Source organism: Spodoptera frugiperda, chromosome 11, assembly GCF_023101765.2.
Source record: "Spodoptera frugiperda isolate SF20-4 chromosome 11, AGI-APGP_CSIRO_Sfru_2.0, whole genome shotgun sequence".
Lineage (NCBI taxonomy): Eukaryota > Metazoa > Arthropoda > Insecta > Lepidoptera > Noctuidae > Spodoptera > Spodoptera frugiperda.
Window position 1 is genome coordinate 10,662,920 of NC_064222.1, and position 18,028 is coordinate 10,680,947.

The 18,028-nt window shown below is 36.2% G+C and overlaps 1 protein-coding gene across 2 annotated transcripts in view; it reads left to right on the forward strand.

Annotated features, from left to right (window-relative positions):
- LOC118274467 (GAS2-like protein pickled eggs) overlaps nucleotides 1-18,028 on the forward strand; it is a 155,119-nt gene that overhangs the window by 131,250 nt on the left and 5,841 nt on the right. For both annotated transcript variants that reach the window (XM_050697059.1, XM_035591949.2), the window contains exons 3-4: nucleotides 8,214-8,777; nucleotides 10,960-11,635. In XM_050697059.1, coding sequence (XP_050553016.1) covers nucleotides 8,214-8,777; nucleotides 10,960-11,635 — 1,240 coding nt within the window. The remainder of the gene's footprint in view (nucleotides 1-8,213; nucleotides 8,778-10,959; nucleotides 11,636-18,028) is intronic.

An 18,028-nucleotide genomic window follows, 5' to 3' on the forward strand; every position in this document is an offset into this window, starting at 1 on the left:
AAACAGCGGATATATTGAAAAAATCTCATATTTTTTGTAATGTGAAGATGTATTTTTAACATTTTAATTTTGAAACAGTTCTGAATACGGCCCTGGACTTGTTAAAAATAGATTTCAATTAAGAATGTAGAATCAATATAGTGTTAAAAATATACTCTACTGGTGTTAATTGGAGACATCTGCAGAACTGGTAGTGTTGGGTACAAATATCTTAAGTAGGTAGGTACTCGTAGGTAGGTGACACAGGTATTACTCACGTGTGTTATAATATAACACTAGGTTATTACGATTCCCATTTTATTGTAATGGAAGCCCAAATTATGAAACGTATGCTTCTCATAATTATGGGTTCCGTTCATGGCTTGAAACTAGTCGAGTACCCTTATCGAACGTACAGGCGTAAACTGTTTAACCTAATTAATTTAACATTGTTCAAAATTCCTAGTTTACTTTATAACAAAATTGGATTGAAAAGAAATACTGGCGATAACAATAAAATAAAAACAATCAGTATTAAAAAGATCCACTGCATCTACACCGTCTTGTTTCAATTTCACCAGTTCTACTGCTGTAGGTGTGAAACCTTGAACTAATTGATTAAGTTCGACTCACAATGGATGATTAGGATCGACGTGTGTCGATAAATGGCCGCCTGTCGCAATCTCTTACCAAACATTAACTAGATACGGTTACTATCTTACGTAGGATGAGCAGCATTCATTTAATTTTGGTCTTTTCTTATTAACATCTCATCTGTTTGACTGTTTCATCTAGACACACGGCAGTGTGTCCGCCAAGTTCGTGCAAAAAAACCGACACACCGGCCGTGGGTTATATTACACGAACCATTTCGGGCCAAGTTCGACCCACCTATAACTCAAAATCTATTTTATCTACGCATATGAAATTTCTAGTATCTATCGAGATCTACTTACTTATCTAAAATACAAAATTTCATTAATGTACCTATTGTAGATCTTGAGATATTGACGTCAGAAAATCGCTATTTTTACTATACACTCACTGACTGACTCACTCACTCATCAAAAACCTAGACCACTTCCAATAGTCGTATTGACTTGAAATTTGGCATGGAGGTAGGTCTTTAGGTCTAAAGGAAAAAATCTGAAAATGGCCAAGTGTGAGGTTTAAAAATAATGAAGGTGTAAATTCATACCCCTAAGGAACTAAAACAAAAAAATTATCTATATTTTCCAATGGTCGTACCGACCTAAAATTCGTTACGAAGGTTTGTATTTAGTCAAAGTAAAGTAAAATAAGAAAAAAAGAAAATAAACCTTACAAAAATAAATGAAATCCCACCCAAAACATAAATGTGAAAGGATGCCAAGTTCGATAATATTGGAATGCTTCGCCTATAAAAGAAGTGAGATCTAAATAAGTACCAAGTTCCATACACAGACCTCAGTTAAAAATGATATAACTTGGCAAGTTTTAATAGAAAATTATATACTTGACTCATTGCGTTTAGTAGGTTTATAACAAAGTGTGTGAAAACTTGCCAACTTGTTATATCATTTTTAACTGAGGTCTGTGTATGGAACTTGGTACTTATTTAGATCTCACTTCTTTTATAGGCGAAGCATTCCAATATTATCGAACTTGGCATCCTTTCACATTTATGTTTTGGGTGGGATTCATTTTTCACATCTATGTGTCGTGTTTGTTGTTTGGTTATTCGATCTTTCGACAAACTTTATTGGTTGTTACGATATGTGTGTGTGTGAATAAAGCTTTACATCTATATTTGTGTCTACACTTAGTTTAAAATGTGCAATGGAAATGAGTTTGCAAAGTTCACACAAGGCCTCACAGAAAAACGACGTGAAACAACGTTTGCATTGTGTTTTGTTGTGTGAGTGAGGTTACCGGAAGCCCAATTTCCCTCTTCCCAATCTTTACCCTTAAATTGCTATCCCCTAAAAAGCCGGCAACGCACTTGTAACGCCTCTGGTGTTTCGGTTGTCCATGGGCGGCAGCGATTGCTTACAATCAGGTGATCCGTCTGGTCGTTCACCGGCTTATACCATATACAAAAGAAATAAAAACATTTCCAAGTTTACCGTTTTATCTTTTTGATTGAATGGCTATTAGGCTTTGAGTAGCTACATGAATTATTATTGTTTTGTCTGTTTTAACCAAACCGGTATCATTTAAAACATCCTTCATTATGTATTTTTCTCCAATAATATTGCTATTAAAATTAAGCTCACAATTATTTAAATCACTTTTACATAGTACATACACATACATTACCTCACGCCTGTCTCCCATGGGGGTAGGCAGAGACAGTGGAACTCCAATTGCTATGATTTTTTTACATGGTAAACTAACTCAAATCATCATCATCATCATCATCATCATCATCATTGTTACATGACTATGACTCTCGTATATCACAACCGGTATCAAAATTTTTCAAATTCTTCGCAACTTTCCCGATGACTAAGTTATCTTCAAAAGGAAATGTAGTTCTTGTTGTTTCGGCTTATTGTTTCAATGATAACGGGTGTGTTGTTATAAAATGTTTATCGTGTAATAAATGAATCATCACGTTTCGTTGCTTGCTATCACAATCCTCGTGGGTTTCATGTGGGTTGTGTTGGTGAAGCGTTTCGTTTTCTATTAGTTGCACTGGAATTTTAATATTTTAATTTCTTTCATTTATTTATATCTTAGATTTTGGAGTTACTTATCTCAGGGTAGACTAACTAACTATAGTTGTACTCACACTTTGTGACATGATACTCTTATTACAAACCACTGAGGAACATTCTTCCTCAGAATTAATTTAAAGAGTATGCGTCTCTTTTGTTTAAAGGGAATAATGAAATGTCTCCTCCCTGGGGGAGACGAGGCGGAGTGTTAGACTATTACTGATTAAAACCCAACCCATTTTCCATTCCTATGTCGAGTCCTGGAAAAATATGAATGTTTGTCTTCTTTCTTGGAGAACATAAGAGATGACTTTGTGTCATTCAGATAGGAACAAAACACTTGGCTTTTTGTTGTAGTCAACCAGATATTTATTACTTTAACAATATTCGAATTCTTGTTATTTTTTATAATTCTGCGAATAACAAGAAGATGGATGAAGTAAAATTAATCAGAGTTTTAACACCTGTTCTGGTGTAAACATGAGATCATTGAACAGACAGAAATATATAAAAAAATACATATAAGTATAAAACTTGTGAACATGACGTTAGCACCTTTAAAGTACATGTAGGTATTATTAATCTTACACCTTATGACATGAATAATTTAGTTTATATGACAATGTTGTAAAGTATTGTGTGTGACTGTCTGGTTGGTTGAATGACTACAGCTGCATCAGTTCTCGGGTCGGGCAAAGTGCAAAATGATTTGTTTTTCAAGGTTTTTAGCATTTCTCAGTACATAGGTATATAGGCTTTTCTCAGAATATAGGCTCGTTTCTGGAATTGTGTCCAGTAATATGGTAATAGACTAACCCTCTATTATATGGGACTCAAAACGTAATGGTATAAACGGGGTATTTACACTTTTAAATTAGGTTCAATTAAGTATACACCTTTAGGGTTAAAAGACGTCCCCTTGCATGGTAGTCACTTACGAACACTCGATCAAAGAGGTTAATTTATTTATTAAGAAAAATGTTCAAGTTCCTTCATTTAACCCAAGTCAAACAGTAGCCAAAACTTTAAACTTAATAAGTACTTCGTGTAAAATGACTTCCTCAGCGAAATCGATAATTATGAGCAAAAAAATATTTCAACATATAATTACGCCTACATGAAATTAAAAGTAATATACAGGTAAACATGTAGTATCGGGCCGTGGGTAGGCAGGCCTTGGTATTAACTGCTTCATTATAAGTATCAATATTACGAGCTATACTGGACCAACGAAAATTTCCGAATTCGATCAATAAAACCCATAAAATGTGACCAGTGCTTAAAACAGTAAACAATAACTTAATAATATGCTGAACAGAATTTGCTTCGACAAATGATATGATATAATGTCAGTGCTGCCATCTACCGGCAGCTTTGCTCGCAATTCTTAAAGTGAACCTTCAGGAATCAGTCTATCTACTAATAAAAACTACGTACAAATTTGTTGATCAATTTTTAAGTATATCCCGAATAGACAGACAAACGACAAGGATTTTTGAATGTCCAGTATTATCAACAATTTCGCAATAAACAAGTAATTTCGTGAAATCTCCATAATTATTTGATAAGTTTCGCGAAATGATTGTTGTTTTTGCGAAATTGTTTCTTAGTGAAATGTAATGACATTATGTGTGAGTGGGTAGGCAGAGTGGGCCTCGTCCTCTGTATAAAATGGCTGCGTTAATATATTAAAACATTTGCATTTTACTTTCGTTTTACTATGCACTGGAGGTAGGTATTGGCTAAGTAAGTTGCAAAATTCATAATAAATTATTTTGTTTAAATGTTTGTTGATTTTAGTTTAAGTAAATTCAGTTTTAGAGGAGTCAGTTCTTAGTTTTTTATTTACAATACATAGATATACAAACAATACATATTTATTTTGTATTTATCCTCTATGTACGATCATTTTGACACCTTAACAGGACTGTACACCCGTACCTGCAGTCTAGCGTACGAGTTACCGGGGCTCCGGCTCGAAAAGCAGGAGTAGGAACGGGGTGGTTTTTAGTCAGTAAGAGTCTGACACTCCCTCTCGCCTCACCCAATGGCGGAAAAATCACTGGATGATTTTCGCCCCATAAAAAAAGACAAATCAAGTAATCGAAATAATTATAACAAACATTATTTTACCGCGTAAAACCGCGGCCAAAACCATAACATTTTTGCAACCATTAAACAAGCGACTCATCAATTAGAAATAGTTTAATTTCCTTTACCGATCAAAGCTATAATAATTATCAAACATTAAGATATAAGTCATCCTAATGCTACATTTGCAGACAGGTAGCCATCATGCGCCGACGCAGTAATTATACACATTTTATTTGAAACGATTTAGTTTATATGTTCGTGTGTTACGCAAAAACAACTGGACTGAGATTGATTGCTGTAATCATTGTAATAAAGTTGATAGATATAGTTAGACTTTAAGTAGTGTCTGACAGTATTTTAACTGTTTTTCAAGAGTATTTTGTACTTAGGATTCATGATTTAGGTAAATCTGTCACTTACTGATGCGCAAAAGCGAGGAAATGTTTTATAAAAATATAATTTTATTATAACTTTCGTGAGACATACTAAATTAGTTATTATGTTATCGGCTTTCAAACGGAACTATTGGACGAGAAACTCGACTAGTTTCAAGCCATGATAAAGGCTCATATTCATGAGCAGCAATCCGCGGCACATGACGCATCGATTGTCGCGCTGCTACTGATAAAAAATAAATATTCATTTTTCAACTGTTTCTATTAAAAATAATGTGCAATTTTACGGTATTAATAGAGATGGATTATGTAAACTTACCTCTAGACACATTTTTAGAGTAATATAGCGTCATAGTTTTGTTATAAAATAATTTTAGACAAGGACAGTTGTTAAGTTAAAATGGAACCCTAAACTCAGATAGATATAGATCAAATCTAAATGGACACAGACAAAAACTAGTACTTATCTAAATCTTAAAACAAAATGCACAACACCTAGCATTACTGCTGATCCTATTATACAATAATAGCCATGTTACAATGTGATAAAGCACTGGTAAACGGCGCTTAGTTGTAAGGTATGTAATTATTGATAATTTACATCTATTACACACGGTGCCCATCGGTCGATTTGCATTAAAACTGCTTGACAAGCCATTTTGATTTATTTGTCTGCAGATGTCAGGTGTCTGATTAAGTATACTATGTTAGGTTTCGTGGTTTCGGCTGATCTATTTTTACATAAGGATTTAATTATTTAGTTTAAATAGATGAATTCCTTCATTCAATGTTGTTAAGCTTAAGTAATGGTTCAAAATCAGTTTTTTTTACAAACATACAAGTTCACATACACATAACACCCATACCCGAAACAACAATTTGTAGGTCACACAAAGAGTTGTTCCGTGCGGGAATTGAACCCGCTACACGTTGCGCGGCAGCCGGTCAATTAGCCACCTGATTCTGAACCATTTAAGGACCTTCTTTATGACCAGAGGATACTCCTTCATGCTAGACCAGGAATTGGAGATCGCAGTTTAAATGGTTCAGATACATCATTCCCAGTCTATGTCAAATGCGTTGAAAAAGAATCTACTATTGCAATGAAGCATACAGCTTAACTTGTTATCACAAATTCTCATTCACCTAATCAAACAATTTTCAACATAGGTACAATAATGACTAGTCTACGTTAATAACTTGAAACAATATTATGATCATGTTGGCGCCATTGTCCACTACAGACCATAGTCATATAGCCACAATATTATGCTAGGCTACAGCCAGAGATCCTAATGAGATAAGCTCCATACTAGAATTGCGTGACCTTTGCATCGCCTTGGAACAATTGCTCGATAGCTTATCGATTCAATAATAATGAGTTCTTAAGTGGAAATCGCGATAACGGATAGTTTTGAATAATTCCATAGTTGGACTTGATCTGTCGTCACCTATATATATAACTTCATGTCTGTCTCCCATGGGGGTAGGGAGAGACAGTGGACCGTCAATTGCTACGAAGCTTTCATACTTCGTAAGCTTCTCTTTTTATGCATGCTCGTCGGTTAAAGGTGCTTTTAATTTGGCACTTCTTTAATATATCTCATCTTGTCTCTATATATCCGTTACCTACATAGGTACATATTATTAGATTTACACAGCTTTGTGTCATTGGGATGGTCAACTAGACTGATTAGCATACGGAGCTAACGAACAATAACTATAACAATTGCCTCACTGGTTGAGTAGACGCAACGCGACTGCCGGGCAAGGGGTTTCAGGTTCAATTCCCGGGTCGTTTGTGAGTTTGTGTATTTGGGTGAATATTTGTTACTCAATCATGTCAAAATAACTGAAAGAACATTGATATTTTTTATGAATAACACGTAAGATACTTTTTATTCCACCAGAGCGCGAGTGTAGCCGGTGGCAGAGGCTAGTTATCATATACAGTACGGAATAAACATAGGTATTATAGTTTGAGACCAGATCCATTTTTTTCTATTATCATATTTAAGCTCGTGTTTACTAGAATAACAGTCGTTTGAGATCTTAATTAATACCATATTTATACCACTTGAGGTTAGTGAGTGGTTTTACGAGCAAAATATTGACTTTAATTTAAATTATACGTACAATGGCAAACATACTTGAATCTATGAAAACATATTTAGATTTAGACCATTTTGGAACAAAGTTTTATCATAGTTTGACTGAGTTGTATTCGAAATTCGGATTGTCGGAATAAAAGCATTTTAGATACTACTGTATTTTAATTAAAAAAATCCCACACTAGGATTTTCTCCTGTGTTGTGGGTGCGTTTACAAACATACAAGTTCACATACATCACACCCAAACCCGGATTTTAGTTAATTTAGTATGTCTCACGATAGTTATTATAAAAATATATGCAATAAAGTCCTCATACAAGTAGTTTTAATACACAACTTTGTCCATCATTGGCTTGTCATATTTTGAATAGCATCTAATTGAATATAATACAGTTATTTATTATCATCGTTTCCTGTGAGACTAGGGGAGAGGACCCGAACACTTACACTAGCTATTCAAATCATTCGACCTTCAATACTGTCGGTCTAGTTTCAAATACAGTCGTGAATAAACAGAGACAGACAGACATAAAGATCGATAATTTTTATTTGCACACAGATAATATTTGCAAAGCCATTGCAAGTTTTATTATTTCACATATTGTTTCATTTGTTTAAATAAACTTGAGTTTTTGAGCAGTCAAGGTCGGGTTGGGATGCTCAAGTTGATACTCGTATTATAATTGAGCAATCAGAAACATTTACGTAGATCTCAAATCAGTATTAATATGCAGAAGAATCAAATTTTACCTATATGATTTATGGCACATGAAGTCTTCGTCAGGGTTTCTGTCGAATCTGATAAAGACTTAGGAAATATAGAAAATATTGTCTTACCTAATCATGACAGAACTTATCTGTAACAACTTCTGCATTACCTGATTGTATTCATCTCTGACAGTCTCCTAACAACATAATTTTCCTTTTGTTACAGCACGCCAACGCAGTACGTGACTCAGCCCGTTTGATCCTCGACTCCCCACAGCCAGAATCTGAAGATGCCCTCACCCTCGCCAGGGCACTCCGCACCCGACCTCCTGTCAACATGCTCCCTGCAGCCAAAGCCGGCACATTCTTCGCCAGAGACAATCTCTCCAACTTCATCGACTGGTGCCGCAAAGCCCTCGGCATCCTCGAATGCCTCCTCTTCGAAACTGATGACCTTTGCCTCAGGAAGAATGAGAAGCACGTCGTGTTATGTCTTCTAGAAGTTGCAAGAAAAGGAGCAGTTCTTGGCATGCCAGCTCCTTTGCTGGTGCAGATGGAAAGGCAGATTGAAAGAGAGTTGGCAGGAGAAGAGTTACGGCCTGATGACTCAGCCCTAGGACTGGTGCCTTCAGGGCCTCAGCCGCAACTAGTGACTAATGATTTGAGGAGTTTGGATGAGAGGGTGAGGGATCTTGTGGAGAGGTGCTCCTGTCCTACTCAGTTCCCGATGGTTAGAGTGTCGGAGGGAAAATACAGGATTGGCGATACAAGGCTTCTGATCTTTGTCAGGGTAAGTTTCACCTTCATAATTAGCTTATCACTGTTTTTAAAACAACTATCCGATTTCAATACTATTCCCATTAGTTACAATATCAGCCTTAACGTTCAGTAAGTACAGATGCATAAAGGAGACAAAACAAATCGCAGACAAAATAAACAAAATGGAAAATAAAGAACAGCAACTTCCAAGTGTGTCTGGTAGGGTTGAATCAATTAAGCTGCTCCCGATGTAGGCTTAAATGAGATTTCCTGTCTAGACAGCACCATTAAACCAGATGACTTGGGGAATTGTCTGCCGTTCATACAGTATTGTTTCTGAAGTGCCATCGTGATGTTCTCGTGCAATAGTGTGAACAGAAGTGTTTCGCAAATACGCTCCGGTCCTGTCAATAATCCGATTGTATTGAGATATTATGAAGAGTCTTAAAGAAATCGGTTCTTGGAAGCCCAAAATCATTTTCGATGTAAATTGAAGTACCATTCTTGAGCCTAATCGTGACTTATAAATTGATTAAATAAACATAAAACTGAATACGGTACTTAAGACCAATATAATTCACATAATACTCGTAATACCAAAAGCACTGAGAATAATAATTCTGTCACAGAATGACGTTCTAAATGCAAATACCATAACTCAGTGGACAGAGGACGCCTGCGCGTGCGCGGATCTGTTGCAACGATATTACGACACAGTTTACAATGCGACTCAAAGGATCCAACACGTTTGTTTAACCTGAAATGTGAAGTGCACAGTGCAGGATCTGGGGATAAATATTGCTTATGTATCTTGTTGTCAGTGAAGATGTTTTGGTACTTAGAAGTGATTAAAGGGATGAAAGGACAATTAGAATAGAAAAAAGCAAAGCAATTGTTTGTGACTTTGTAAAGTCCAAGGCCGAAAGAGTCCTTTTGTATCAATTCAGGTTGAAAGCAAGATTATGTCTTAAATATTTTTCTTCATCTTCATAGTTTTTACATGAGAATAAACATAAGTTTTCACAAACTCCATAATATCAAATAATCAATAAAAAATATTAGCTTTGTTTGTTGTATCTAAAATGGCATTTAAACAAACAAAATCCATTTTCATTCAAATATCAAAACATTACCAGTAAGTCAAGTAACTCCGTTCCAGTAGCAAACAAAAAGCACTGCATTAATTTGCACTAAAAATAGAACTCTCAAGCGCCTTTTAATGAAAAAAAAAAACTATATTCACACAACCATTAGCGCCAAACAAGCTTGACTTTTAAGGTCACACTAATAGTGTTCCAATTCCTTTGACGACGTATCTATGATTCATTCTATTCGATTCCTTCTTTGGTCAAATCGAATGGACGTCTCATTGTAGAAAACGACTTTCGACCTTATAGCTGCCATTGAAAACTGACTCCGTGTATCAAATAATTTATATTAGGAGGCAGGTCAGTTTACACTGGATTATCTATCAGATCCAAATTTAGTGAGACCTCGAATTAGGAACAAGTGTTTAGAAGGGAGGGGTCAGTTTATGTTGGATCTTATCTATCGATCCATATTAAGGGATGCAAGGCTAAGAACTAAATGAAGGCGGATCGAGGTCACCAGACTCGTATTGATTGGGACTATCAAGGCAGCATTCCCACGGTATCAGCGAATCTTTATTTGGAATTTCTAATAAACGAGTACTTGAGGGGTCAGGTTATGGTGGTCACTTTGTTTGGGCCATGTGGTCTGGTGTAAAGTGGTCTACAATGGCCTCATGCTCTTTAAGTTCAAGCACGGGATCGGGTTCCAAATTGAATGCACTCTCTAGTGCTGTACATCTATTAGTAGTGGCTACTTCAAAGTAAGAGCTGCCACACAGCGCGGTTTATTTATGGAGTCGTTGAGATTGACCGCCAATTGGAACTAGGATATTGCAGTAAAGATTTGTTTTCATGTCAGTAAATAAGAAGATTGATGGTTTTGGAGTCTCATAAATGAATCACAGTTATTTACCGACTTCCAGTCTTTAGAATGATGCGCTGTATCCATTTGAGAAAACCAAATAAGCGTATTTTTTAAAGTGTACATCGAACACACGTATAAAACAGAACAACCGCGTGTGGGAACTATTTTTGCAATATGAATGAAGGATTCCCTGAATAATTTAGTTAAAATCACACTTAAGTTTAAATTTTATTAATGTAATAATCTTTTTTCCACAGATCCTCCGCTCCCACGTAATGGTTCGCGTTGGAGGTGGCTGGGACACCCTCGCCCACTACCTGGACAAGCACGACCCTTGCCGGTGCCGCGCCCAGCACCGCACCTCTCTCTCGGCTCGCCTCGCCCGCCCCAAGCACGACCTGGCCGGCGCCACCGTCACCTACGAGAGACCAGACCCTGGCCCCACCTCCCTGCCCTACACCAAAACCGAGCCAAAGAGTTACGAACCAATGTCTCTGCAATACAACCCCAAAATCTACAACGAAGAACCGAAGTCTGGACACTATTTATCCAACCACAGACTGAACAGTGATGCTCCCACCAGTCTGCCGTATTTGGGAGAATTGGACAGAGCTGCTTCTCCGAGTAGGAGGCATTTGGCTCCAAGGGCAATGAGTCCAACTAGGAAATCGTCATCTCCGGATCGAAGGACCAAGATTGTGACATCAAACCACTTGGTCCCAACTCCTCATGGGATGAGGAATAAGAGTCCTAGGCCAGTGTCTCCGGCTCCTGCAGCTGAGAGTGCTTCTGACAATGGATCTGAGGTGTCTGATGAGGGATACAGGAGTCTGGGCGTGGTGGCCGGGTCTACACAAGGATCTCCTTCCACGAAGACTACGAACAGATATTCGTTGCACAGCCAGAACTCGATTGAAGACGCAGAATTTAATGGTAAGCATTTTTTATTTAATGCATAATTAGAATTAAAATGTTAACAAATGTCATCCGGATCCATACAATTTACGTGATTGTCGTTTAAGACATGCGGTCAAGCGACAGATACGACATACATTACACATGTCGATAATATAAGGTTCAAAATTGCTTGCTGTTTCCATATTTTCCTTATAACATCATGATACTCCGAAAATATTTCAAATTCCAGGCCGCCTTAATTTAAATGGGAGTGTTGCACTGTAGTCTAGAATCTGGAGCGAGCACTAATATTTCCGAGTTAGGTCTAATTAGTGACCAAGTGGATGTGACATTGGTATAAATATTGATTGCCTTTGTGTCTGACCTGTGACTTGGTGTCATGGATCATTTTGTTGTTTCCTAAAGATCAAATGCTAGGAATGATACGTTGAATCGTACAGCAAACTTGATGAAACAGATAAATCTTAGTGCTTACTTCAATTGCAAAACAAATATAATAATTAAGTTAAAAAAAGGCAAAATACATAAAAGTATTTCATATTTATTTACTAAACTATGCATTGTTCGAAGTGAGAAATGCATCAAAATAGCAAAGAGAAAAACACCAATGCAATAAAACATAATAATAAATTCAAGAGCTAAAACAAAAGCGAGTTCACTATATTAACAAATTAAGTGCTATATTTGTCCACTCCTAATGGCTCCTCATTATAAGTTTCTTACCATTAAGAGTCCGGATAGTTTCCACTGTAACCTTTCGACATTTGTGCAAATATACACTAGCTACATCTATACTTATAATAAATCTGTAGAGAGGTCAATTCTGTACATGAAATATATTTCCAAAATAACTATCAGCGGGTGATTAGTGATCGATACTGACGCCAAAAATGCAATCAGAAAAATGTTTGTCTGTCTGTCTGTCTGTCTGTCTGTCTGTCTGTCTGTATGTTCTTTATAGAAACAAAAACCACTCGACAGATTTCAACGAAACTTGGTACAATTGTTCTTCATACTCCTGGGCAGGTTATAGTATACTTTTCATTACGCTACGATCAATAGGAGCAGAGCAGTGAAGGGAAATGTTGGCAAAACAGGAAAACTTACTCCAATTTTTAAGCTTCCGTCGCGTTAATGGTTAAAGCTGCAGCCTTAATGGTTAAAGCTACACAGAAATCATGTACGACGGAAATGTTCTCCTTAAAATTGTTTAAAAAATATGCCTCGACAGCAAATGTCTATCTTTTATGGTTGACTCACAATAACACGTATAACTCCCGATAGCTTAGCAGTTTGGAGCTTATATTTGTCTATTCTTACGTTTTTAACGCTCTTATTCATTAATTGATATTATAATAAATCTGTAGAAGGGTCAATTCTGTACATTGAAAATATTGAAAGAATAAATAGCAGGGGGTGTGTTGGATTGATACCAAACCCAAATATGTGATTTTTTTTCTGTCTGTCTGTATGTTCAGGCATCACGTAAAAACTAACGGTTCGATTTCGATGAAACTTGGTATAATTATGCCTTATTATCCTGGTCATAAAATAGGATACTTTTTATCATGGAAAAATACGTAGAAAAATATCTTTATTTTTCAGTTTTATTCTACAGAACGCGAGCTCAACAGCAGTAGCTCAATAGAGTGATCTCCTTAATTATTATGGGCCTCGCCGTATTTGGGTCCAATCAATAGATATTTATAAGATGTCATTGTCAGAGTTACACAAAATGGAGAAATAAAACTTCCACGCGAAGACCGACATCCGCGCGGACGGAGTCGCGGGCGGAAGCTAGTATTTGTATAAATGAACAGACAGATAGAACCACAATAATGTGACAATACTGCAGATGGACTACAAATAATGGGCTAGGTGACTGATGAATTATCTTAGAGATCCACAGTCTTTTTTTTTTTTAAATAGAAAGTATATAATATAGCTTGGAAAAAGTCACATTGGAACTTGCAGTTGGTTGGTTTAAACTTCCGGGCTATTTTAGAACATCTTAAAATTCAATATAACATATTACATTTAACACTGCAACTGAAGACATTTCCTCAAAACTGCATCAGCAGACATAATTGAGCAACACTCTTGTTGACAGACACTCAGACACTTCTCTATATATGTTGTATCTATATGTTATACGTTGTAGTATTTACATAGCGTTGTGCAAGTTTCAGCAACAGTCATTGTTTGTTATTGAAACGTTGCTGCCAACAGACGTGCAACCTGAACGAATATGTACTCTTGTAGTGTGGTGCAAAATGTAAGCGATAGCGATTTGGGGAAAAAAAATAGGTTTTTAATTCGTTTTTCTTAACGCGCTTGGATACTTACCGTAAACAAGCGAATAGTGATGAGCCAAAATATTGTCTGTTTCCATAAAATTAGCTGCTCGTTCCAGTTTTAGATAATTGCAAGGAGAAAGACCAGAAGGAATTGGAATATGTGCGATGATACAACACAATATAGATTCCGTGTTAAAATGATCGAAAAATCGAATACAATGTTACTTAAAAAAACCGATTATATTATTAAACTGTAGACGAGATTCTAAATACTTTGTTTAACCAGACCATTGTTCCATAAAGAAAAACAACATAATTTCACTCTACCAAAAACTATAACAGCAAATCGCTGTAACTTATGACTCACACCACAATCGCTGCCTCTAATAACTTGCGCCCATCCTGCAATTATTTTCGCAACTGGTCGCAGCAGTGTACCGTTAAATTGCAGTGTCCTCACTGAATGAGTGGCAGCACTAGTAGTCAATGGATATATTTAGGTAATACACGTATTTAGGTAGTCTAGAGCATCTAGTATTCAGTAGGTGTAAGTAGTTTAAACATATTGTATACGAGGTATTGGTCAAGTTTGGTATAATAATGTATGTCTAAGTAAAAAATGCAGTACCAGTGCAACTGTAGTAAAGCTTGGCTTTAAAGAAATAGAATCGTTAAGCTGTACTAGACTACAGTCGCACTGTTACTGCATTTTTGTTCTCGGACAGTGTATACTCATATTGAACTTGTGTTGTGATTGAAACGTCTGAAGAAAAATGTCTATTATGTTTAATTTTTGTCTCTTCGACATGGCAGAAGTCGCCATAATCTCACTTGGCCCTTTGGTAGGTGGATTAAAAACTTTAAATATTTATATGACAGAGCGTATTGCTCTCCGCTAGTCTATATCAAATCCGGAGCTGCGAAATGACTAGCGCGCTCTGGCTTGAAAAGCAGGAGAAGGAAAGGAATGGTTTTTAGTCAGTAAGAGTCTGACACTCCTTCTTGCCTCGTCCAAGGCGGGAGAAGTCATCGGATATTTTTTCCCTACAAAAAAAAAAAGAAAAAGAAGTCTATATATTAAATGTTTATTATGATACCCGTGGAAAGAGTAGAGATGGTAACAAACGTATCTTCTCAGTCCTAACCACAAGGCTTAACACATAACTCGATACACATAAAAAAGACAATTAGCACGAGTCTAGCCAGATGTGACCTATGTTTACACATTCTTTAGATCTCAGTCACGTCACATATAAGGCGATCGTGGACAAACATACATACATACATATATCTAGGTATAGTATTGCACAATGCTAGTGACATTCATACAACAAGCTTGATAATATTCTATATGAGCACATTCCATCATTGTTGGTACAGTATTGGTAATGTAATGATATCTTGAGATAAAGACATTCTTTACATTTATTTTATAAATAGTTTTGCAATATTTTTTATGGTATAAGCCGGTAAACGAGCTGACGGATCGCCGGATGGTAAGCAATCGCCGTAGCCCATGGACACCCGAAACACCAGAGGTGTTACAAGTGCGTTGCCGGTCTTAGGAATTTAAGGGTTGTTGGGAAATCGGGGATTGGAAAGATTGGGCCTCCGATAACCTCACGCACACAACGAAACACAACATGACCGTTGTTTCATTTCAGTTTTCTGTAAGGCCGTGATATCACTCCGGTCGAACCAAAGCATGGCTCTCCCACACTTAAATTTATTTGTGTTTGTGTTTGATTCTTGTACACTCCAATTATAATATGTCGTGTGTTTATAAGTGTTTGCTTGGTGACTTTACTATGTAATTTACAATCATAGTTATGGAATAGATGGAATATAACCATCAGAGAATTTAGATTCTGTTACAAATTGATGTCTTGATCCGCCATTGGTCTTAGCATCCCCAATTGTCACTCAATTTATACCAAAACATGACAAGAGAATGTTCCTACACATGTCTAAGTGAACCAAACATACAAGCGGTCAACCACACCGTACATCTACGTCAAATCGGCGCATACGCATGTAAAACAATGGCAGTCCTTGAACAACCAAAATAGGTGTCCTACACTGTTACATGAATGATAAGCGACTCCTTTAGCGTGTCCATTCATTATTATTTAATAATTATTATTAATAATACGTCAATTGTATTAATTTGGGCGTGTGGTGATGCTAGAGAGAGAATACCTTTTTTTACCAACCAATTTGTTACCATCTGGTCTATACGTTATTCTTGTTGTGGGTATCGTATACCCGACGAAGATATTATACATTTGACAGACCGGACATCAAAGCTTTCTGATAGACTTAAATATTTTTTAAACTGCAATCTCCAATCTGCTTGCCAACTGTGGAGATTATGACAATGTCCAGCAGTAGTCTGTTGCTGACTCCTGATGTGTAATCATTATGATAATTCGTGTTTAATGATAGTAATGACAATTGGTAGCATTCGTCATTTCATTTTAATTAATTTAGTGTTACCTTAAAAGACCTGAATGCGTGATCGTAGTTACCATATTATTGATACCTAGTTTGGGTATCCTAATGTTGTTAGTGTGTCATTCATTCTGGAATATTCTTCTGGAGTTTCCATAGCTTCTACTATCTTTGTCATTCTACTTACACTATGTATTTCAAATCTATAAGTTTTTTTATGGTATAAGCTGGTAAACGGGCAAACGGATCACCTGTTGGTAAGCAATCACCGCCACCCGAAACGCGAGAGGCGTTACAAATGCGTTGCCAGCCTTTTGGGAGTTAGGAATTTAAGGGTTGTTGGGAGATTGGAGATTAGAAAAGTATGAGTTTAATGTTTCCTAATAGCAGTTATAGCTGGACTTAAGCATATGTTTATTGTGCCTATGATAATTTGAAATTATCATTTTATTTTCTTTCTAAGAAAAATGTTTATCTTCGTCATTACTATATTAAAAAAAAAATATATACACAAACATAATAAATCTAGATTATTCAGTAAACACCCATAATAATGCAAGCACATCAAGCTACTCTTAACTGTTCAAACAATTTAAAATTTTACTACAAAACAATACAGCTGAAAATCTATCACCAAAATATCGTAAAAAGAATATTTTAATGTGCCAGTCTGTACCTTATAAGCGGAATTTCGTCACAATACAAATAATTCCATTAGAATCGGCATTAAATAATTATAATTGTATGAATATTCACACGTCGATCAAGTGATAATACGGAGTTAATCTCGTGTTACATACATTCGCAATTAGTGTTATCAACAAATAGTTGTAATTAACAACAGTCTGTACTTACAAGGGCGATGTTATCTGTTATAATAACGTAACATAACTATTCAAATTACCGTCAAGGTGTAGTTTTTTCCATTATAAACTAGACATCGTCATTGCCATGTGAGTAAGGTGCCCTATTTTCCCCCATCTCTAAAATTTCTAATCCCCAAATCCCCTAAGACTGGCAACGTACTTCAAATCCTATCGTGACCTGATGTTCCAATGGTAACTCTCAGGTGCTCCGTCTGCTCGTTTGCTGTCTTATCCCCTGCAAACGTGACTGCTCGGTAAAATCCTTCTGTGATGTGCTTAATTTAGGATCAATTGAAATAAATGCTTTGACTTTGACTTTGCCTTAATGTCATAGCGTAATGTTAGGTACCCTAAAATTTGTCTTAAAGCTGGGTGAATAAAATCCAAATCGGATCAGCCGTTTCAAAGATTAATGCATACAAACAAGTGAATAAAATGTTATCGTTTTGCCAACTCATAAGTACTCGATGTACCGATATATTTCTTAGGAAATATTAGCTGTCCAACTTATAAGGAAAACGTGAATATTTAATGTATTGACAAACGATAGTTGTAATCTTTTTACGATTAGAATATGATAGAAAAATATTTATTGTGTTGTGTCATTGTTTCTAAAAGGTAAATGAATAAACAATAACTATTGATATAGGAAAATAAAAAGAAACCCTAAAACAATTAGGAATCCTTCTATGTAATTAAATCGCATAAGCTGTTACTTATTGCTTTTTACTCATAAAAAAGTCCTTTCTGCACGTATCTCACCACTAAAACTCATCAAAATCAGCTCACTAGTT